Source organism: Ictidomys tridecemlineatus, chromosome 6 (assembly GCF_052094955.1).
Source record: "Ictidomys tridecemlineatus isolate mIctTri1 chromosome 6, mIctTri1.hap1, whole genome shotgun sequence".
Classification (NCBI taxonomy): Eukaryota; Metazoa; Chordata; class Mammalia; order Rodentia; family Sciuridae; genus Ictidomys; species Ictidomys tridecemlineatus.
Window position 1 is genome coordinate 29,728,255 of NC_135482.1, and position 25,317 is coordinate 29,753,571.

At 31.7% G+C, this 25,317-nt stretch overlaps 1 protein-coding gene across 2 annotated transcripts in view; it reads right to left on the minus strand.

Moving 5' to 3' along the window:
* The window catches only part of Tmtc3 (transmembrane O-mannosyltransferase targeting cadherins 3), a 47,018-nt gene that overhangs the window by 11,343 nt on the left and 10,358 nt on the right, over positions 1 to 25,317 (minus strand). For both annotated transcript variants that reach the window (XR_013440415.1, XM_005324422.4), the window contains exons 4-10: positions 25,214 to 25,313; positions 18,282 to 18,397; positions 17,752 to 17,924; positions 12,678 to 12,930; positions 7,872 to 8,020; positions 5,611 to 5,731; positions 3,982 to 4,093 (exon numbers count right to left, since the gene is read on the minus strand). Coding sequence is in view for 1 of the 2 variants with exons in the window: in XM_005324422.4 (XP_005324479.1) it covers positions 3,982 to 4,093; positions 5,611 to 5,731; positions 7,872 to 8,020; positions 12,678 to 12,930; positions 17,752 to 17,924; positions 18,282 to 18,397; positions 25,214 to 25,313 (1,024 nt within the window). In the remaining variant the exon portion in view is untranslated. The remainder of the gene's footprint in view (positions 1 to 3,981; positions 4,094 to 5,610; positions 5,732 to 7,871; positions 8,021 to 12,677; positions 12,931 to 17,751; positions 17,925 to 18,281; positions 18,398 to 25,213; positions 25,314 to 25,317) is intronic.

Genomic DNA, 25,317 nt, shown 5'->3' on the forward strand with positions numbered 1-25,317 from the left:
TTCATTTCCAAGTGACTCATGGATAGGATTCAGGACATCCAAGAACTTGGAAGAGAATGTAATTACATTTTAATTTTCATTAACATGTATGAGTAAATTAGAATTGCCTTCAATTAGAAACACAGGCAAATCCTAATAAGTAGTAACAATACCTTGACTTTGTCATTTAGAAACCACAGATTTTTTATATGACATTACAATTGTAGATACTGTGAAATTTAATTTTCATTTACCATTCCTCTTAAATGACCAGTTATTAGAAGCACCATGGGCTTGCATGTGATCTCAGTCATTCTGTCTACATGTGATGTAGAAGGCAAATTATCAGGCAACTGTGTATGCCTGCTAATGCTTTAGCCAAAAGAATGCAATCAAGAATTCTCACACTGATGCCCAAACTATTTTGCTTCCCAGTATTACCTGTCCACAAAATTGTCAATTAAAAATAAAATTTATAAATATCTGGAAACTCCTAAAACTCTTTTAAAATTATTCCCATCCTGATGACATCAAAGTTAAAGTAGGGGTTCACTATCTTTTCTGATTAAAAAGTTTCAAAGATTTTTACTTAGATAAAAATGAAATCAATGCTCTCTAGGCAAAACAATACAAAACAAAACAAAAAAATTGGAGGATTCTGATGTATCTTAAGGGTAGATTATCCTTGACTTTTAAAAGGGTTTACAGTAACTGTAACTTTATTTACAAAACTGTGAACTGGGATTTTTTAAAATACACTTGCAATTATCAAAACAAGAAAAATAAATTGGTTATCTAACAAGACTTGCATGTGGTCTGATCAAAGACTATCATGTAATTTATTCCCATTGTATGCAACAAAAGCCTTCACACTTTTTTTAATTTAAAGAGCCTTAGGATGTTATGAATTCCTACTCTGTGTGATTTAATGCTATTTCAGGGCTTAAATGATCATCTCTATACTTGTTACTATTCAGTCTTTTTGGGACAAAATCTGAGTCATTCTTTTTAGCTCTACCTTGGTTACATTCTCCCAAACTCCAATAACTATTCATAATACAGTGAAATAATGTCACTTCATCTGTCAAAGTAATCTATGAACATAGCAAAAAAACAAACCAAACCACACAAAGAATAAGAAGCCTCTGAATATCACTTTCGAATTTTATAAGCTTTTCTATTCATAAATATTTCTAATAAACTTGATTACCTCTCCTCCCAAGTCTATGACTTATTAAAACATTAATTGTGAAAGTGTGATACTAACGTCATACATAGAGAGGTTCAGCAAGTATTTCTAAAAAACTATAAAGGTGACAACTGATAATGATGGAGAAAATTATTTAAAACTAAGTGCCCATACTTGCAACATCCTGTGATTAAATACACTGTTTACTAGATTAAACTGCACTTATACACATTTATCAATATACACATTTAGTCTTTAGAACAATGCTGAGACAAAAATTATTATTCCAATTTAAAAGTGAGAAAAATTTTGGCTGATGGAGTCTAAATAAGAGTCTCAAAGCCTGTGTAACCTGACATCAAAACTTTCTCTAAATACTCCTAGAAGGAATCTAAAAGACTTCAAAAGTATGAATTAAATCAGCTGCATTTAGTGATTCTTGATTGTGTATAGGACGCTACAAGATAATGTAGGAGTTAAAAGATAAATCCAATGTTTTACATGCAATTTAATAAATATTTTGAGCAAATTAACATTTCAATAATAAAATATGGCACTACAGAGAATATATTTTAAAAAAGAGTAGTTGTAAGGGATTTTAAATGAGAAATACTTTCTTTAGGTGGAAGAATGGGAAGGTAATTTAGAATTAGAGCCTATTTTTTGTAGTGTTATAAAAGATCATTAGTACTCATGTCTAGCAGGGATATGCTGGAAAGTAAATGGGAGGAAAGGGAGAAAGGAGAGGTACAAGAAAAATATAAACAGATCATTATCCAAAGTACACGGATGAAGACATGAATTGGTGTGAATATACTTTGTATACAAGCAGAGACGTGAAAAATTGTGCTCTATATGTGTAATATGAATTGTAATGCATTCCATAGTCATATATAAAATAAAAAAATAAGAATATAAACAGAGCCAAAGTAGAAGAACAGTATGTGTACCCTATATTTGAAGAAAAACTAATCTTGATGAAAGAGTTATAGGAGATAAAACTGGAGGGAAAGACCAATTGTTCCATTTCTATAATCTTCTGTTAATCTTTCTCTAATTGAAACTTGGCTTTGTCTTGGAGACAAGGTTATCTTGCTTGTACCTATTCCAAGTGTTGACTGAGTTCTTTTTCTTATCCTTTGTAACACTGAGCCTGGAAGAAGATTAGATGTTCTCCTTGATCCCTGATGTCACTTGCAGACAATTATCATTCCTTTTAAAAATCACTCTTGTCCAAACATCAGGCCATTGAACTCTACTGTCCATTATCCCTCCGAGTTGCAGTCACTAGTTCCTGTGTGCATATTATAGTGTACATACTGCATACTGGGTTCCTATTGCTCCCTCCAACATCATGACAGTCAAAATTGTTAGCCATTTCAAAATCTATACAGATTTAATATTGTGGCCTTGCTGCCTTTCTTCCAATGATATTCACCTCTTTCTACCAGTTTAGGTTGCTCCAACAGACACAATCATACCTCCTAGAAAAAACTGGGGGCAGTACACAGCACTCTGTACTTCTGTGAGGACCTTAAGTGTCCTCTTAAGGTGGTGGGTTACTTTTGGTTGTTAATCTGAATTGAAAGTAATGACATTGGTGGGTACGGATCACATTTGGTACATATCCTATAATAAAGTTCTACACTGTTGAAATGCCAACTGTAGTCCCTACTGAAAATATTGCTGCTCTACACTCTGATACTTAGACCAACCATTCTTCAGACCTGTAATCTGCTGATCCTGTAACTATTTCACTACCACTTACCAACTTTCTCATCTACTCTGAACCAATTTAAATTCTGCAACTCATCATTATAATCACTCCATTGTTTTTTTTTTTTTTGCTTAGTTATACATGTCTGACAAAATTTTAACTCTTTTGAATTGAATTCTTCATTACCACTGTAGCTAAAAAGTAGTAGGAGAAAAACATGTAACTACACCAACTGGTTTAATTTTAAATTAATACTAATCTAAAGTAGGGTGTCAGAGTTGCCTGGCAATTATACTCTATTTTCCTAATCTATATAATAGGAAACTATTTTCCTAGATCTTTGTTTCTCTAAGTGTGATTTGTAGACTAAGTATCAATGGGAACTTATGAGAAATGTAGAATTTTAGGCTCTATCTAACTCTTCATCAGAATATACTTTATAATAAACTCTCTGATTCATATATATATATACATTAAGTTTATGAAGCAAATTCTTGGGTCACTATTTCATATCTTTTCCTGTACTTAGATCTCAAACACTTCTCCCTTTTTATTCTCTACTCATGATTTTACCTTCTATTTCACCAAGAAAACCAAAACAAACAAAAGAAAACTCCAGAAACTTCCTCCTTGTCTTCTACTCTCCTGCCTCTTTCCACATCCATATACTGTGCCTTCTGTTACAACATTTACTATCAGTACCAATTTGAGTAAAATCCTCATCTTTAGCACCAGATCCTATCTGGACACTGGATCGCTATTGCTCCTTCCTCTCATCTGTTCAATATCATCATCTAGTTATTTGTCTTCCCAGGTGGCATTATTACTTTCCCCAATTGTACTGGATTAGCCCCAAAGGTACTTTTTTTCTTCCACTTCCGAATCGTCTCCAATTCTTCTACTCTCTTAAAATCACTTCTACCAAGCTTGTGTATCCAGCACTCCATCAAAAAGCACATTTCACTGTTATCCAACAACTATGTTAAAAGAAAAAATTCTCAAATATCTAATATAAATGTTTTTTCTCCCCAAAATGTTGTTTTCCTTCTAAAAAAACCAAAAACAAACCATTCATCAATTTACTAATAATGCTTACCCGGCTGAACATGAGTAGCCTGTAGAAAGTATTTCAAAGCTCTCTCAAAGTTCTTTTCATTTTCCAGAGCATGACCCACATTATTCCATAATTTGGCATTATTTTTATTTACCTTAAATACAATTAAAATGAAGTAAATTACATATTAAAAAAATGACTCCAATTCACACAGATATTTGAGTGGTGTACTATTGGGAATGGAATGTTTCATAGACATGTCCCTGGAGATGAAGTCAAATGAAGACTGCTTCACCATATTTACTCTCTTCTTCCCCTAATGATATACTAAAACCACAAAAGTCTAATTTCATCTATTTTATGTTATTAGAATTGTACTTAAAATTTTACATAATCAAAACATAGTGCTGTGTGAAAATTTCTATTGTATTCATATTCCTTTAAGAAAGAAGGTATTAGAATATGAGAATGTTCTTAAAACATTGTATTGATGACTTATTTTTATTCTTAACATGTTTAACGCTATTTAAGAACTCTATTATGGTAAAAGGAACCCTAAGTTCTGAGTCAATGTGTGCTTTTAGAGTTCTCAGATGTGCAAGGTATTCTTGTAGGCAAAGGATGATACTCAACCAAGGAATTATCAATTATGACTATAGATTTTATTTTTAAAAAATTTTTTTTAGTTGTAGATTGATACAATACCTTTATTTTATTTACTTTTTAAATGTGGTGCTGAATATCGAACTTAGTGTGTCACACATGCTAGACAAGTGCTCTACCACTGATCTATAGGTTTTAACCATTGTTCTGAGAGTGAGAATAAAGAAATTTTCAAAAAATATGGGCTCAAGGTTCACTCGTCTGCAGAGCTCAGGGAGAAGGTGGAACTACTGGAACTACTATTGTGGTCTAGAGGACAGACATCTGATATGTACAGTCAGCAATTCCATAAAGCTAGGCAAAAGAGAATAAAGAAATAACCAAGTAAGAATTATGAGATTTGAAGATGGGCATTGATAAGGAAGAGCTAAAATAATTCTTTGCTGATAACCTTTATAAAAAACAAATTTGTGGTTTTAAAAGAACTTTTTTTAGATATTTATTGTCCATTCTATAAGAAATGCTTTACCACTACTTTCTATCAGTTCTGATCTTTTCCATATTAGTAACCACTGATTATCTTTTAGATAGCAAGATTCTATTTCTGTTTGTTGTGTTATTTTATTTCATTGAATCTAAGGCACATCACCACTATTTAATGAACCATTAAGAAAAAAAAGTCAATAATTAATTTAGAGATAACTTTCAATGTAAGATTTATGCTTGTTCCAGGTATTCAGGTTAGGAAAAAATGTGTACCCTTAGAACCAATGAAATTCAGTACTCCTTATCATGTGGAACTCTAACATGTATGCAGCACTGAAAGAAATATTAGCATACTCTTTGAATATACAGCCACCGTACTATGTAGATAATTTATTTATGCCAAAAATAATATAAGAACAAATTATTTCAATAACTTTTTGGTAAATGACTTAATATTGACAGTTAATGTCTGATTAAAAGTAAAAACAGCTAAGAAATGGCTAAAAAACAAACAAAAAACCTCTCTCTCTATATATATATCACTGATGACATACTTTCCTGTGATTCTGAACCATACTTTACCTTTAAGGCTGACATGAACAATGTATATTCAGACTCCCAATCCCAATTTCTGTGGAGTGTTTTTAAGGCATGAGTAAGTAACACCATGGATAGACACACCCAGGACAGTTTTTTAAATACACTGTTTAAGAGACCAAAAAAAAAAAAAAAAAAGCATATCATCAAAAGCATTTAACTTTATAGGAAAGGTAAAAATATGCTAAATGTTCCTAAAGATAATTCTAACAATCATCCAACTTTGTAGGGAACCAACACCAAAAAAAAAAAAAAAAGTATCATGAATATGACCTTGAAATTCAGTGCTAAATTACATGACACAGTTGTTCCTATGCAGGAATAGTTCTACCTACCCAGCCATCCAGAGGTATTCCAAGTCCTTTATATAAAATGTTGTAGTACTTGAATATAACCTATGCATACCTTGTAGTATACTTTAAATCATCACTAGATTACTTATAATACCCTGTACAAGGTAAATGCTACATAAAGAGTCAAGAAAAAAGTCCCCACATGTCAATAATGATATGACTTTTATTTTGAAATATATTAAATCTGTGGTTTGTTGAATCTGAAAATGCAAAACCTAGAGATACAGAGGACCAACTTTATACTGACATTTAACTCTTTCAAAAGCTTTTTTTCAGAATGACAGCAAATTGATAAATCTAGTTTTAATTGTGACTTTTTATATTTAGCATCCTTGGTACCATTACCTACAACTTGAATACTGCTGTGTTTATAAAGGGTCAATCTTACCTCTTGGGTATATTTAAAGTATGTTTTGCTTAAAAATTATACCATAGGCCATTACAACATTCTTAGAATAATTTTATACTTTAAAATCTGAACTGTCTATTAAAGGGCATAGTAAAATTAACTCCTAATAAAATAATACAAATTACTTATACAACTTCAGGCTATTTGAGACTCAATTCCTCATTTATAAAAAGATGGTTATACATCATTAATCTCTATGACTCCATTTAGTATTAATGTTATCTGAGTTTGTGTTTTTGCCCCCATACCATGGTTCAATTTCCTGTATTTTGAAAGATTCGCTTAACCAGAGTAAAAAAGTATGAATCATTTAGAAAATGGTCATTGAAAGCAGTAAGATATAAACTTGAACCAAGACTATTGTTTACTAGCTATGTGATCTTGGGTAATTCAAGTAACTTTTATAAGCTTCAATTTGCACTTCTGTAAAACAAAGTTAGGAAGTACTAAGATTAAATGAGAAAATAAATCTAAAGGGTAGACTCTTGGCAGATGGTAGGTACTCAAAAATCAGTAATGAGTATACTTGGATATATGGGTAGAAAGTAAGAGAAAAGGTTTGAAAGATGGTGGTAAAAACTGTAGATATGGGTGCAATTACCTAAGAAGGACCTGCAGTAAAATGAAAGTGGCTATCACTCTGAAAAATACAAATATTCAAAGAGCACATACAGCAAGGAGTAACTGGATAGAAGTGAATGGATAGTGAAGATAATCCGGAGACTTTTTAGAGAAACCAGGGAAAAAATTTTAAAATAAAAATGTTGACTGGATGTAAGTACTTGGAGAAAATTTGCTAGAAAAATAATGAAAAGAGAAATCAGAATTTTGGGGGTTAGGTGACTAGAAAATAAAAGTGAGAGAAGTAAGCATTTCTATTTCAAGTTGCAGATCTAAATTTAATATTGTTAACATTAGTGTTTTTAACCATTAACAATTTGCTTGATTTGACAATTTTAGTGATATATATAGACAATGGGCTAAAACTTATTACAATAATCATTTCTAAGTATACTGTTCCTTAACAGTTTAAGGCAACTAGGAAACTAAGCTTATGATGAAGATAGTGATAGCAAGAAATTATGAATTGCCTATTATATGCAGTTTATATATATTGAGAACTCAATATGACTCACTTAAGAAGGATGACTATATGTTCACTGCATATGGAAGTGGAAATGGTCATTTGTGACTTTAGTTTCAATAATATCCTTGATTTCAATTGGGTCTGACTCAAGTTTGTTCTGTCTCAGGCTGTAAAATAAAATTACATAAATATTGGGAAGAAGACAGAGTGAGTAGGTACTGTGGAGCTTTCCTAACTTGAATCATAGACAATGAGAAGAAAACATTAAGATGAAAAAACCCAAAAGATTAAAAAAGTATAATTTACAAAACTGAAAAAAATACAGATTTAAAATATTTTAATGTCACATTTAATTCTATATTTAGCAAGCATTAAATAAACAAACATTTTAATTTACCTTTTGTTTAAAATTTTCTGCCACCCATGGGCTACCAAAATACAGAATCCCATGCTAGGAACATACAGTACACGCTCAGCAACAACAAATCCAACAGGAAAAAAAAGGTTTGATGCTGGAATAAATGGCAATGCCATTAAACAAAGTGCCTAGAAAGAAAAAGATAGTTTAATTTTATTAAATTAAAAAACTAAACACTCAATACCTAAATCCAAAATTTTATCATTTCATTTGGATAAATGCAATTGTGGACCATTTAAAAATGATAGTATGAAGAATACTAATTTAAACAGTAAGAAGACAATTTAGGGGTGGTATAAACATCAGGATGTATGTAAGCAAGATGCGATGGAAGTCTTAAATTCTAGAACTTATAACTGGAGGATATCTTTGAAAATAATATTCCTAGGTATATTGTTTAGAAATGATTATTTTCTTGAAATTAAAACCTGAACCTTTAATAGCATTTTAAATTTGAAAAGTATATTTAGCTACACTGTTTTTTCACTGGAATTTTTCTATGAGAAATATACTTTCCTAGTGAAATATAAAAAAAAAATGATCAATGGTAAATATTTACATCTTTAAGTGAAAACTGAATAACTAGGTGTATCCTGTTAATAAAAAAAATTTTTTTGAAAACATTTCTAAAATGACATATTCAACTCAATAGTAAGAAAACAAATAAACCAATTAAAAAATGGGCAAAGGAGTTGAATATATTTCTCAAAAGCAAATATTCAAATGGTCAGAGATATATGAAGAAATACTCAAAATAAGAAATGCAGATTAAAATCACAATGAGATATCACCTCAGCCTAGTTAGAGTGATTGTTATAAAAAAAAAAAAGAAAATACACATAGGTAGGGATGGGAAGGGAAACTTTGCATACTGATGTTGGGCATGTAAATGTAACATAGTCATAATGAAAAAGGGTACAGAGATTATTCAAAACATTTAAAATGGAAATACCATAGGATCCAGCAATCCCTTTACTGGGTATATATCTAGATGAAATGAAATTATTATGTTGAAGAGACATATACACTCCCGTATTCACTGTGGTATTATTTATAATATGCAAGAAATGGAATCACATTCAATCAAATGGATTGAATGGATAAACAGATTTAAAAAATCAGAGTACTTATGTATAATGGGAATATTATTCAGCCTTAAAAAGAAAGAAATAAGGAAATCTTGTTATTTCAACATACACCAGCCTGGAGGTTATATTAAATGAAATAAAGACAGGCACAGAAAGACAAATGCTTTCACTTATACATGAGATCTAAAAAAATCTCACAGTCAGAAGAGAGAAGAATGATAATTGCTGGGGGCAGAGGAAATGGTGCAGAACACAAAATTTAATTTACCAGAATAAAAAACTTTTTAAAAATTAAAAAAATGTTTACACATCTAACTTTTTTTTACATTTGGCCAAAATAAACTGATAGGAAAATATGTTAAAAAAATTTCAACAAAATTACACAAGTTGATAACATAAGAAACCACATAATACTGGAAACTGAAGACTTTTTATTCTATGCAAGAATTTCTAAAATTATAATACATATACTGAGATAAAATGACATAAAAATGCTCAGATTTATTGCTCTTGTGAATATGGGATGAAATGTGTTTTTTAATTATAAAGCCACAAAAAATTAGCACAATTGTGAAAAATTAATTAGCAAACTTGTGAAAGGATTTAAGTTTGTCATCAGGATATCTTTCTATGGGCATCTATTTCTATGTTATTTCCCTGATTTGTTTCACAGTACCTAAATAAATAATAAGTTAATCTCCAGGTTCAGAAGTTTGCATCTTTTCTAATGCAAAGAACTGTTCTTCCTTATCAAACTTAATTCATGGTTGTTCTAAAGCAATTTCATTTGTAGGAATTAAAAGTGTTAAATTCATTCAGAGATGCATCTTAGACTGATTTATAAGTTACAAAAAAAATCTCTCAGGAAAAGTTTATTGGTTCTAGGATAAGAAATGTATAAATGTTAGTCTAATGACTAAACTTATAAGTTCTATTTAATGCTCTTTATTAATGTATGCCAATCTAGTTAATTATGAATAATTTTTAATTTTCTTCTAATAACATACACTGTCTTGAAAAGGAAGGATAACAGAAAGAGCTACAAGTTTGAAATCAACCTATCACTTATTTCTTATGTAATAGAAAGTAAACTAACTATCACCTTGAGACTATTTTTTCATAAATGAAAAAAGACTACTTAAATTGTTGTGACACACATGACATCTTATTTAATAAGAGTTAACATGGTATCTGTTGTTGAAATTACATCTTTGCTCTATTGTTCCTTTGTAGAGATTTTCAGAAAATACCATTTAAAAATAGCACATTTAAAGCAGTTATACTCAAGGTCACAACTATTCCTTTTTTAATGTACATAATATATAATTTATATAAATCTATTTAATTGGCATTATTCTTTTTAAAAAAATCCAGCTTATATTACATATACCATCATTTTATTTGTCAAGCTTTAATTCAATCTCTCCTTTTTGTTTCAATCTTTCTTTTACCAGAACCCCAATTTTGAATTTTTCTGACATTTATTTATGCTATTTGTATTTGAGCAGCTTGAGTAAGTCCCAAAGCTGACTAGATTAATATCCTCATAAATTCATGACCACCAATTTCAAATTGATTCTTTTTTTTTTTTTTTTCGGTATCAGGGATTGAACCCAGGGCCCTTAACCACTGAGCTACATCCCCAGCCCGTTTTATTTTTTGAGACAGGGTCTTTCTAAATTGCTAAGTTGCTGAGGCTGGATCTGAACTTGAGAAGGCCTCAGCCTTCTGAGTCACTGAGATTATAGGGTGTGCTACCAGGCCCAGCCTCAAAATGATTCTTAAGACTGCTTAGAATTTCTAGGTTTCTGATAAGTGTTATTCTATTCTCTCTGAATGTTTGAATCTTGATTGCTCTTCTCAATCTTTTGACCCATTTTACTTTCAGCAGGCAACCATACTAATTTACAGAGTAAGGTAAAGCCATAAGAGAAAAATTCCTTCAATTTCTTGCTATTAAACCTACTAACATCCGTATTCATTCCCATTTCCTTTTTTCCTGTAAGTTTCCTCCTTCTATTTCAGGTCAAACTTTTGCTTGGTATTTCCCTGCTTTTCCCTTCTACCATTAGTTTCAACCTTTTCTAATCACCTATATCCTCTAGCAAAATTTAAACATGCTCTTGCTTATCCAACCTTAAAAATTTTCTCAGTGACAATATATCTTTTAAGCTCCACCTTTGTAGCCACAGTAACATGTAGCTAGTATAAACTGATTTAATCAACATTTCAACTTTATTTTTAAGCCAACTCATTAGTGATATCTCCTAACTTCTAAAAGATAGCTGAGTACTCAAATGAAAATGTTTCTAAGTATCAACCAATCAAGTTTTTCACCAATATTATCTTTACTTTTGTATTTTCAAATCAAGTCACTCCACAGAAATAAATTTCATTTAATTAACTAATGGATCTATAAGAGGTCAAATCCAACAGACATCACTTTTCAAACAGAGCTCACTTTTCTACTCAACAGTGTCTGTTAAGAGTTAAACATTCTGTCTTTTCTAATATATTTTCCTACTTTTCTGTTCCCTTGTTCTGTCTCCTATTCAAAATCTGAATATGGGAGTTGCTTAAGACCTAGTTGTAGGCTTCTCTTTTCACTCTACTCAGTCACCTTAACTATTCTAGCGGTGAAATAAGATCAGATACTCTAAGGCATCCATATGAACATGAATTTTAACTTTTGTTCTATGCATCTACAATGGTACCAGCTAGCAACTGTTCTTGAACTGAAAAAAATCCTTGTTGACAAAGTTTGCTCTATAATCTCTCTAAATGCAATCCTACCTACATTCTGGTTTCAATTAATTACCACTATGCTAATGAATTTTATTTTCAACTTTGGCAACTCTTTTGATATGAAGTGCTGTTCAAAATCTATACTAGGATGCTTTAAATAACCCTCACATTCAACATGTCCAAGGATAATGTAAACATGATCTCTCCCAAATCTTATATTCTCTCAATCAGCCATTGGCTTCAAATTTCTCTAGAAGACAAGCTCCCTGGAAATGGGACCTTATATTTCCTCTTATTATCATATTCTGTGTATAAAGTGCTGCCTAGTATGCATTTAGTGGCTATAGCCAGAAATGAAATATTTTTGAAGCATTATATTTTGTAATCTGTAGTAAATGCTAAGAAAATGTTATAGATTATTACTGTCTTTAATAATTAAAAGGAAAAGGGAAAATAACTATAGTGAGGAAGAACTGAGGGTAGAGAGGGAAAATTACAAATAAATAGTTCAGAAAAATGACAACAACAAAACCTTTCCAACTAAACAGGATTCTCTGAAGATAGCAAGAGCTACCTCAGGAAGTAATGAATATTTTGCTAATGAGAACTTAACATATATTTCTCTAGCTGCATATTTCATAGGACACTCTTCTCTATGAGAGGAAAACAAGTACACATATAAACCATTTCTTCACATGTATATAATCTAATTAGATAAAGCTAAGAGAAAATGAACTAAAAAAAAAAAGACACATCTTGATTTTAGTTTCTACGTAATTAGGAAAATTATGTGCCTGCTTTATAATTTTAGGATAAACTAAAATAAGTTTATAAGTTAAACTTATTTGTTGATCAAGGAAAGACACTGCTTTAAAAAGATGTCTTTGTGAATTAAAGATAGTCTCAATCAACTGGATGCAACATTGCAGAAAAAGTGGAAGAAGTTTCTTACCATTAAAACCGTCTTGGAGGAATCACCAGGATATCGGAGACTGAATATTCCCAAAGCCCCCAGAAAGCAAAAGAAAGCAAAAGTAGCAAGATTTCGGATATCTAGAAATGACTCTATAAGTGGTATTGTTCCCATGGTCCAATCACAGCACAGCTCTGAAGGATTTAATAGAAGCCAAGCATTCACAGGAAGGAGGTAGTTGAAAGTTAGCTGCCTTGTGGGAGTTGGGCTTACAGCAGCTGGGTTATCAAACCTGTATAAAGAATTAAAAAAAAAAAAAGCTACTTATAAGAAAACACTTTTTAAACACAAATTTTATTCTACAACATATATAAATAAAATATTGAATATTGCATAAAATCATTACTAAAATTCAAACTATCTGACTTATATGAAATGTCTAGTTGGGAGAAGTGATATTTATGAAGAATTACTTGAAGAATAAGCAGGTCATCTCTTTCTAGTTATTATAAGAATAATTCATACTACAATATGACATTTGGTAGAATTATTTTCACTAAATCTCATTAAATGTTTTCCTACATAAGACATTTATTTTAGAGAGAACTGCTAGTAGTTAGTAGAGCTAAATGCTAATTTTTATTAAAAAAATTAAGTTTTCTACACAAAATTTGGTTTTTTCCTTTCATGGACAGAGAAAACTATATTACCTCCTAACTTAACCATCCTTGCTTTGATTATTAGGAAGCTTAAAACTAAATTTCTAGTAGAGAGTTGTAATTGTGTAGGTTTATGTAACATTCTAGTTATGTTGTAACTTTTTTTTCCTAGTATATTAATAACCTACATATTAGTTTATTTCTCTGAAAGTTGACACTTTTTTTTTTTTTTTTTTTGGATTTTTTTTCCTGTGCTGCTAAGGATTGAATCCAGAGCCATGTGCATGTGAGGCAAGGCACTCTATTAACTAAGCTATTTCCCTAACCCCTTCATCATATGTTAATTATGTATTTTATTAGCACAGACTATTTCATGTAAATTAAATTACTTTAAAATGGTACATTACAAATGAATAACTTTAGATTTGTATGTTTTTATCTATCTTCCAAATCTTTTGGCAATGTTAAAATATAACAATAAAAACCCAATGTCATTTTTAAATAATTAAAAAAACAAACAACATTTACCCCTTAGACTTGATTTTCTTAAAATGTTAAATAACAAAAAGCACACGTTGAATAATTTTTTTTTAAATTTCCATATTTGAAATCTCTATACACATGAAGAATAATAAATTATGTCAGTGCTTGAACTTTCAAAAAATTTGGCAAATATGAATACAAAGCTTTTTTCCTATATTTATTCCTATATTTAGGATAGCTGATATTGAAAAAAAAGTTAACTTTAAAATAGATCAAATCATATTATAATCAACTTAAAAATAAATCATTAAAATCAGTTTCACAGGGTGGTGTAACAGAATCAAATTCATATACATGCACATGTACATATTTTTAAATGTTTATATTTAGAAAATATATATTTAATGCTACATGTTCCAGACACCAAGAGCCACAAAGACAATATAAACCACATTTCAGACTGTAGAAACAGACACAGAAAACAGTTCATTTAAATTCTCTAAATGGAGTAATAATCAGAATAAAAACATTGAAACTAAGGGCTAAAGGATATATAAAAATATATATCTACAATTCAATCCATTTCCAATACTGTTATACCTGAATGAGTTCAGTTTTAAATGGCTAGACTCAGAGTTAAAAATTCTGCAAGTTGAAGTCATTCTTCTTTAAATAAAAAATAATACTGAGGTCAATTAATTATGTGAAAATACTATAAAGTTTTGGACTTAGAAAATTATCTGAAAAAAATTTATTCTATTCACTGCCCACAATGCAATGACATGCAAAGTACCCTGGCCTATGTGCTGGAACACCACTGGACTTAGCCTGAGTTCCATCATCATCTTATACCAACTTAAAGCTCTATCTAGGTATTAAATTTTCACTAGGTAGGTGCAAGAAGATGATGGAACTCAGGCTGAGTCCAGTGGTATATCTGAAGTTGAGAAGATGGAGCTTCAAACACCAGAAGCCTGAGGAGCTCAGGGGTCTATAGTTAGTTGGGTAGAATATCAGAGAGAAGAAAAATGATAAGAAAACTTAAGAGACTGCAGAGCGGCCCCGCTATCTTTCAATATTGAGGAGTTCCTGCTAGAATATATATGAGAAGAACTGTCTAAGGTTAGTGGGCTGAATCATGTCTCCCCCAAATGCATGTCATTCTAAAACTTTAGAATATGGCTTTTTTTGGGTGTGGAGTTTGCCAAAGTAATTAGTTAAGATGAGGACATATTAGAGTAGGCCCTAAATCCAATGACCATGTCCTTATACAAAGAGGAGAGGATAGACAGATATGGGAAAGAAAGCCATGTAAAGACAGAATAGATTAGAGTGATACAGCTACAAAATCAAGGAATGCTGAAGCTTGCCAGCAATCAGCACAAGGTGGGAGAGAGGCATGAAACATATTCTTCCTCAGTGCCTCCTCAAGAAACCAATTGTGCCAACATCTTGATTTTGGACGTATGGCCTCCTGAACTGTGAGGGAATACATTTCTATTGTTTTAGGCCACTTACTTTGTGATTGTTAAAATGATCTTAGGAAAACTAATGGGAAAGAACATTTTGAAAAAGGATAAAGAAACAGGATGAGAAATGAAAGTCCCATAAAATTATACAGAGGAAGGAATGCCCTCAGCACTCATGTGAAATCTTCATAATTCAGTCATTGGTATAAGTTAGAAAGATGTTAATGTGCAAAATTAGCTGATTCTAAAGCCTGCTGTGGTCCCACAAAGAGTTTAAAAGTAAAGACTAGAAGATAAAACATTTTTTATAACTTACATGTATCCCAGAACAAAGCTCAAAAATATTTATATGGAAATACATGAAGATACAATTAATATATGACATCTATTCAAAATTTACCAGACATGCAAAGAAGCAAAAAAATAAAAGTCACAATGAGAAGAAAATTTATTCAATATAAATTGATCAAAATGGCATGGATCACAGAAAAAGTTTTGAAGGATAATAAAACAAAATAGATTATGTAGACATATGAAAGACATTAAAAAAATTTGAATCAAGACTTCCTTCTAGAGTTGAAAACAGTTTCTAAGATGAAAAATAACTAAATGAAATTAACAACAGATACACACACACACAAACACACACACACACACAAAAAAAACCTTCCAACCGCCCCCCCCACCAACATGACATAATAATAATAAATGTTACAGAAGGCTAAAGATACAGGATGAGAAAGGATTTCTTACTGAAAATGTAAGTCAAAAGATGTAGGGCAACATTTTTAGAATACTGAATGAGAAATAGCATGTGTAGTATTCTCCACTCAGGCTAGGGTTGTAGCTTAGTGGTAGAGTGCTTGCCTAGCTCGTGTGAGGCACCAGTTTCAATTCTCAGCACCACATAAAATTAATGAATAAAGTAAAGGTATTGTATCCATCTACAACTAAAAAAATAAAAAGATTTTTTAAAAAAGGTAAAATAAATACATCTTTAGATATAAAAGCTAACAGAACTTATTGCTGCATACCAAGAAATGTGTAAGTTTTTCATGATAAGGAAAAATGGCACTAACAAAATGGCACTAACTAACAGAATGCAAAGCCCTGAGAAAAAAATAATTTCATGAGTTAATATAAAAGACTTTTATCACTGAAATGCTTAAAAATAAGCATCTAAAGCAAATGTAACAATACATTAAAATGTATGTTCAAGGGAAATATATACAAATAGCACAAAGAGAAAGTTCTAAGGAAGATGGGAAAGTAAAAAGGAAACAAACAAATGAGGAAAAGAGAAAACAATTAAGGTAGAAGATTTATATCCAATGTATCGATAATTATATTAAATATAAATTGACCAAATATTTCATTTTAAACACCTCAGATTATCTACTCAGATTATCTAATCAAACAAAAAACAATGATTAAGACACAATTATATATAACCTACAAGAAATTATTTTAAAATATAAAAGCAGCCAGGATTGGTGGCACAAGCCTGCAATTCCTGACTCAGGAGGCTAAGGCAGGCGAATTGCAAATTTGGGTCCAGCCTTAGCAACTCACTAAGTAACTTAGTGAGACCCTGTCTCAAAATAAATGGTAAAAAGGGCTGAAGATGTAGACTGCAGTAAAGTGTCCCTGGGTTCAATCATCCAAAACCCCCCAAAAAACAAAACGTATGTGCGCGCGCACACACTCACACACACAAAATGTGTGTAGATATAAAACATATGTATACGAGGGGAGGGGGAGATAGATAAAGATGGAAAAATATGTACTATATAACACTAATAAAGGAGAGCTGGCATGACAATTTTTTTTCCTCAGTAGGTAGCTCTACCACTAAGCCACATACATCCTCAGTACTTTTTTTTTTATTTTGAAATAGTTTCTCACTAAATTGCCAAGGCGGGCCTGAAACTTGTCATCCTCCTGCCTGAGTCTCCCAGGTTGCTGCAATTACAGGTGAGTGCCTTTGTGCCCAGCTGGAGTGACAAACTAATATAAGACAGAGTGAATGTTTACGTAAAGACTATTACTAGCAATGAAGCTCATTTAATAATGATAAAGATATTAACTCATCAAGATGATGTGGACATCCTAAGCATTTATGCGCTTAAAAACAGAGCTTAAAAAACACATGAAACAAAATTGAAAAAACTGCAATAAGACAAATCTACAATTACAGTAGAGATCTCAATGTTCTTCTCTCAACAACTGATAAACAAAAATCACTAAAGATAGAGAAGACTCCACTTTAACCTTAACACTTACTTGATGTGGTGGTTTCTTGGATGTACAAGTATGCCAGAACTAATGAATTCGTATAATTTAAACACGATCTGCAGTTTTAAAAATATATAGACTATACCCCAATAAAGCTGCTGAAAAAATTCAGTATAAATCAGACTTTCCCAAACATTTATGATCACTTAAAGTCCAAAGTTAAAAAGGCAGAATGATTAAAAATAAAAAAGAACCAGAATTTCATACCTTGTAAACACTGGAAGTTGGGACTGAATAACCTGGACTCTAATCACAACAAGCAATAACGTACTGAACATCAAGACAATGAGTTTTATTAGTGTCTGCAGCATAGAAAATGGAATGCTACCCTTTCCACGGAGAAACTGTCCAGCAGTACTACATAATAATGGCAAAGTATACTGAAAAAGAAAAAAAGTTTAAATAATAACAATATATTATGTTTTAAATAATACAGTACTTTCTAAATGCAAGATTAGATAAAAAATTAAATATAAATATAAAGTCAACATGGAACAATTTGTGGAACTGATAATGAACAAAATTGAGCCCAATACTCTTATCCAATAATAAATTATACTATAACAGTATTACTATACTTTACCACTGATTTCTTTATAGAATTTTTTTTTGCAAATTTTTGATATCATTATTGGTAAGCAAACTGATTTATGTAATTACATATATAAAAAATAAGGTTATAAAAATCTGATTCAATTAGGATGAAAGATTGCAACAAGAAAGTTTATTTTCCTTACCCCCTGGGCAATAAATACTTCATACACACAACAAATCCCCACAACTGTTATTCCTTGTTCTTTACACAATGTTGCAACAGCTACTAAAAACACTGTCAGTGCAATTGGAGTCCAAGCTGCAATTTAAGAACAGAACAATAAATAAATAAAAAAACTAAATGAAATAATTTTATAATATCATACAAAGATACTTTAAACTTTACTTGTGATTTCATATCAACATTTTTGTTATTTCCTATTGGTTAATACTTCACATTTTAAAATGTATTTAAATCTTACAATTTTGAATTTATATCTTCAAAGCAAAACATCAAGATATGTAATTTTAACTAAAAATTTCTGTGTAGATGAAAATAAGCCAATCAAATACTAATTTTTAAAAGAAAGGCAGAATGATAAATTTAGAAAAATGTATCAATCTAAAAAACAGACAAATTCCTGGGAATTACTATACAGTATCTATATACTTTTTTATATCTAATAAAAACTTAAAAAACTGTCAGGCCAGTCTCACAAAAATGAAACAGGTTAATAAACATTTAAATCAATACTATTCTTTAAAAATATACAATAGAATATACCTATGTTTTGTTTAAATAGAAAACATACTTCATCTTTAAGTGAATGTGCTATTTAGTAATAATTTGATTAAACAGCAATGAACTATGAAGGTTAATTCTGTATCAACTATTAACTGCTTTTTGAACAACTTTTCTAAACTTCAGTCTTCTTATAGGAAAACATGACATGCCATTATTTTCCAGTTTTAAAGGGGTAGTATGATTGTATAACTTCCGTTTTTATCCATAAAAAACATTAGCTCCAGGTATGAACACGAACATAATTCATGAATCTAATATTTTCTTTTGGTATAGGACTTAATTCAGAAATATACCTATTTGTGAAATTGTTTTAAGCTTGAAAGTACTTTACAGACTACAATTATTCAAAGGGAAAACAACAAAAAACCAAATGAAACCCCTAAAACTGAAGATACTGGCTGGGCATGCCTCTAATCCCAGTGGCTTGGGAGGCAGAGGCAGGAGGATCAAGAGTTCAAAGCAAGCCTCTCAGCAAAAGCAAGGTGCTAAGCAACTCAGGGAGACCCTGTCTCTAAATAAAATGCAAAATAAAGCTGGGGATGTGGCTTATTAGTCCAGTGCCCCTGAATTCAATCCCTGGCACCCTCCTCCCCCAACCAAACCAAACCAAACCAAACCAAACCCTGAAGACACTAAGTATAATACAAGACAAACTCATATTCTCATTAGGCCAAAATCATCAATACCAATGTTACTGATTATATCAAGGTCTAAAGTATAGCGTTACATTCAACTTAAAATTCATAAAGGAATGAAATCAATAGAAGATTTTTCATAAAAAAGATAAATGTAAAGCTGAATATTGAAGAATATATATAAAAGAGAAAAACTGGTAAAGAGGATGTATGAATAAAGGAGTAGAAATAAGAATAAGCTTGGCCAATGAGTGATGCAGAGCAGATAAGACAGAAAGGTTACGTATGTATTAAAAATTTGTGGAAAATAATGGCATTGAAAGTAGGTATTTAAAAATATTAAATAGTTTATACGTAGCTTCAGCAATCCTCTACTAAATTACCTATTTTAAATATCTATTACATTTCCAGGGCATGAGGCAAGAGAAATTACAATCAAAAGTAATGACATGTATAATACATAACATACATAATAACAATATAGTAAACTGTTACAGAGAAAAGAAGAATGTAAAGAGAAAAAAAACAATAAAGGGAAATAAAAAGGACTGGAAAAGATGAGTAATGCTACTGACAATGTTTGATGAAACATTTGAGCAAAAACCTCAAAAGTAAATGCAAAGGAAAAAAAGAAAAGTAAATGCAAAGGCACGGAGACTGATTTGTGTTTACAAAAAGAGGTTGGGCATGAATAATTAGAGTTTGAAGTTATTTCAATTACTATAAATTGAAAACCTTCACACAGGTTTAATGTATACTAGATAGAATGCATAATACAAATATGATTGATAATGAAGCTTTCTGTGGTCTCAGAAGTTAAATTATTTACTGCAGAGTACTAAGTATCAACTAAGGAGTTGAAAGGGTAGAGGTCCAAAGAAGGCTTTAGTATCCTTTCAATTAGAATCTGAAATAATTCATCTACTTGCTCATTTATTTAACAAATATGTACAGAAGATCTACTGCATATGAGGAACCATTATTCTAGAAAATAGTAAAAATTGGGGGAAAAATTACATACTCAGAAGAAGTAGTTTACCATTCTATAGTTAAAGAACAAAAAATAACAAGAAAAGTACAGGGCTGGGGTTGTGGCTCAGTGGTAGACTATCTGCCTAGCATGTTTGAGGCACTAGGTTGAATTATCAGCACCACATATAAATAAATAAATAAAAGGCCCACCAACAATTAATAAGAATATTAAATTTTTTTAAAAAATACATGTTTTCAGATTAGAAATGGGTATTATGAGGAATACTAATTTTGCTTATTTATTTTCTTAATTTAATATTTTTTTTCTGGCAATGGGACTGAATTCAGGTATGCTCTGCATCTGAGGTATATCACCAACTCTTTTAAAATTTTAAAAAATTTTGTGCCAGGGTCTCTCTAAATTGCCCAGGCTTCAGCCCTTCTGTCTTAGCCTCCCAAGTGGCTAGGATTACAGGCGTGTGTCATCCCACCTGGAAGAAAGGCAAAATATTGGAAAGCAACATGATTTTGTTTTCATTTTGGTCAAATGGGTAATAAGCAGATCATGCTGGCCTCTTCCCCAAAAATCAACCTGCTGAGTTTCAGTTCTTGTGACTAAAAGCTTAGGGGTCACTCCAGGTAAACTGAGCTAACTGGGCTGCGCAAAATAACCACACAAGAGACATAAATACCTGTTTCTTTGGGGTTGCTGTGACGGCTCCTCTGACCTTAAGGGTCTGCAAAAAAGAGAGCACGCGTTGACCCCTTTTATTGAGGAGAAGCCATTCAAACGAGGCAAGGGGTCAGGTTTCAGGGGGCTGAGTCTATCTTCATGATGTCCACTGTCAGTAGGTTGACTGACACCTGGGTAGGCCACACCCAAGGGCACAGTAAGAGAAGGAGACACACACAAGGCACTTCCATGGAAGATTCTATCCTAAACACGACAAGGGATTATATTACAAAGGAACAGGTGAGCATAGCTTCACCCATGGGAGCGGTAGCAAAACACACCCATGCATGAGACACTGACCTGACCCTCGAACCCAAGAAGGGTGAGGAAAGCTCTGCCACATTTCTGTGACTGAGCACCTCAGCACCCAGCCGGGGAGTGTGACTCAATCACATCTAAGGTTGGTCTCCCACATCAACCCCAAAAAAAGATTCAGTAGAGGGAAAGGTGGTTTTCATATTTAAAAAATAAAACTCTTAGGCCTTTGGGGTTATCTTCAATATGTATGCTTGTATGGGTATTACTAGGGACTGCATTTAAAGTAGAATGTGAGAGAAATTTTTAAAAATTTGTCTCCAAGTCTCTCCTTACTCCTTGCAGTGGATCATTATCTGCTTCTTCATTACAGAAATCTGCAGCTACATTGGTTAGTGGGAACTGCAGAGATAAAATCAAAGTACTTCAGAAATCTTGATGGTGGTAAGGAGTAGATTAAAACAACAACAACAACAAACAAAAACAAAGCAGGAGGCTTTATACTACAAAGCTATAATCATCAAAGCAGTATGATATTGGCATTAAAAAAGAAATATTGGACAGTGCAGCAGCGAAATAGAGCCCAGAAGTCATGGGTCACTTCTACATCAGTTTACTGATTTTCAGCAAAGGTGCTAAGACTACACAGTGGAGAAAGAAAAGTCTTCAAAAAGCATGGTGAACAGCGCTAGGAAAACTGGTATACACAAGCAAAAGAATGAAACTAAACTCCTCTCTTTCATCAGTTACAAAAGCCAAATTAAATCAAAATAGATTACATGTAAGACTTGAAATTATAAAACTACCAAAAGAAGACATGGGGAAATGCATTAAGATATTGGAATGGGTAAGGATTTTTTGGACAAGACCCAAAAGCACAGGCAACAAAAGCAAAATAGATAAACATTTGCAAACTACACATTGCAAACTTGACAAGGGATTAATATATTCAATACATAAGGAATTCCTAAAATTAATCAGAAATAAAAAGGCCCCACTGAAAAACATTTAAGACAGATTTTAAATAAACATTTCTCAAATGGATAACAAGCATATGAAAAGATGTTCATCACTAATTGTCACACAAATGCAAATGAAAATCACAATGAAATATCACCTCACTCCAGTAAGAAGAATGGCCTTTATGAAAAACACAAAAGATAATGAGTGCCAGCAAGAAGGTGGAGCAAAGGGAACCTTACACTCTATTGGTAAAATGTAAATTAGTACAGTCATTATGGAAAATAGTATGAATGGCTCCTCAAAAATTAAAAATAACATTATCAAAAGAAAATAAGATGGGAAAAAAAAGGAACTACCTTATGATCCAGCAATCTAGTACTATGTATATATCCAAAGAAAATAAAATCAGAAAGTATAAGAAACACGTGTGCTCCCCTGTTTATTCACAAGAGCCAAGAAGTAGAAATAACCTAAGCGCCCATGAACTAAGGAATGGATAAAACATGGTACATATACGCAAAAAAATGGAGATTATTTGGCCATACATAGAATGAAATTCTGTATGACAACATGGATGGAAGTGGAGATCATCATGCTAAATGAAATAAATCAGGCAGAGAAAGACAAGTACTGCATGGTATCACTCATATCTGGAATATAAACAAGTTGGTCTCATGGAAATTGAGAGTAGAAATGGTGGTTACTAATGGCTGAGGAGACTCAGGGGGAGGTGTGAACTTGGGGGAGGTGTTAGGGGGAAAGACAGATCAATAGCTACCAAGTTGCAGTTAGATAGACCCAAGAAGTTCTACTGTGTTAAACTGTGCAGTAAGGTGCCTACAGATAATAGATATGTATCACATATCTAAACAAGCTGGACAAAAGGATTTTCAATGTTTTTGCCACAAAGACATGATAAACATTTCCCAAGATAGGTATGTTTAACCTGATCACCCAATATATATGTGTACTGAAACAGCACATGGTATTCCATTAATATTTTGAATTTTTTATTATATATCAGTTAAAAACAAATTTAAAGAGGGAAAAAAAGATAAAAATAAGTAAAACTGAGGATAGATGAGGGATACAAATTGTATACAAAAAAAGTGGGGAGGCAAAGTAACCAATTACCCTTAGGCAGTAACTTCCTGGAGTTCCTCTTAAATTCAGAGGGATGGTTGATTAGTCCTTTTCTGTGCTAATTCTTTTTAAGAGACTTTAGGGAATATTTGATAGAACTGTTAGTAATATGTACCAACAGTGGTATGGGGAACCTGGAACTCTCCATCCTGGGTTTTAATTCCTGTCAACTTTTCAAAAATCACAGGATAGAAACACAGCAGTCCTGGCATTTTCTATAGGTTGATAACTTTACGAGAACATGGGGCTTGAACTCACAAGGCAAAATAACTAGAAAAAAAAAATAGAAGTTTGAAGAATAAAAAAATCATTAAAAGAACTGAGTAAAATTATTAGAAAGAATAGCAGGATACATGGTTAGAAAGGTAAAAAAGCCTGATCATGGTATTATAGATCACAGAATTTTTTCTATCATTCATGCTTTGTTTTAGAGGCACTTAATAAAACTGTTTTATAATTCCATATTAATTGCTGAACTACCTCTTACTGGATGATGGACTGCATAGGTAAAGTTATTATTAACCACATTTTACAAATGAGAAAACTAAAGCACAAAGGTAATTTGTCCAAGGTAGTAAATGGAGCTAGTAAATAAATGGTGAAACTGGAATTTGAAAACATACTTTCAAGTCCATACTTTTACCACTATGCTATGCTGTCACTCAAGCTATTTCAAGAAGGTATAATACATAGCAGTAAAAGGCAAATCTATTCATATCACATATCTAAAAGTTACTAAGTTGTTTGGCTAAATTGTTTTTTAACCTTACTTTCCAAACACACAAAATTAGGATGCTTATCATGAGTATATTGGGACAATAGTGAGAAAATCCCCTAGGAACTAAGGAAAAAAAAACTTTAATCAAATAAAGGTTAAGACAACTATATGAAGGGACTGGGGTTGTGGCTCAGTGGTAGAGCATTTGCTTGGCATGTGTGAAGCACTGGGTTCAATTCTAAGCACTACATGTAAATAAATAAATAAATAAGATAAACGTCCACTGACAAAACAAACAAACAAAAACAAACAAACAACAAAAAAAACTACATGAAGTTCTTTTTGTGTCCTCTGTTTCTGCGCTCTTAAAAAAAAAAAAAAAATTCATTTTTATTGCCTGAACTTTTTTTCTAACAATGCCAAGCATCATTAAGACTATTGAGCTAATACATACAAAGTACATTCCAAAGAAGAACACATGGTAGGGGCTCAATAAATAACTGAACTATAATCAACACACAATAAAAGTCAAACTCTAGGAGGCTTTTAATGTTGCCTAAACAGCATCACAACCTATTCAATAACTGAAGCATTGGTACCTTTTTGTTTTGTTCTTAACAAATAACAAAACAATTTGGCCTGATTCTAATTATATCCTAGTGCTATTTGGTTTTTAATATTAGATAATATAGAACCTAATGGCTCATGATAAAACACAAAATATACAAAAATTAAAAAAAAATATTTGCAATGTTACATACTTCGTATTTCGATGTATACTAAGGTAGAATAATACGTACAGATAAACCCAATGTGGCAATAATATTTTATAAAAAGCACTTGCAGTAAATAAAACTTATCTGATAAAGTTTTATAGTGACAGAAATAAAAATCAAATGTCAGGAACTTACCTATGGTATTATCTGGTCCTTTTGATTTGGTGTATGACAAAAATGCTGCTAGAAAAAAGATAGATGACAGTAGTTCTGCTCTTCCTACGACACCAGTTACCTAG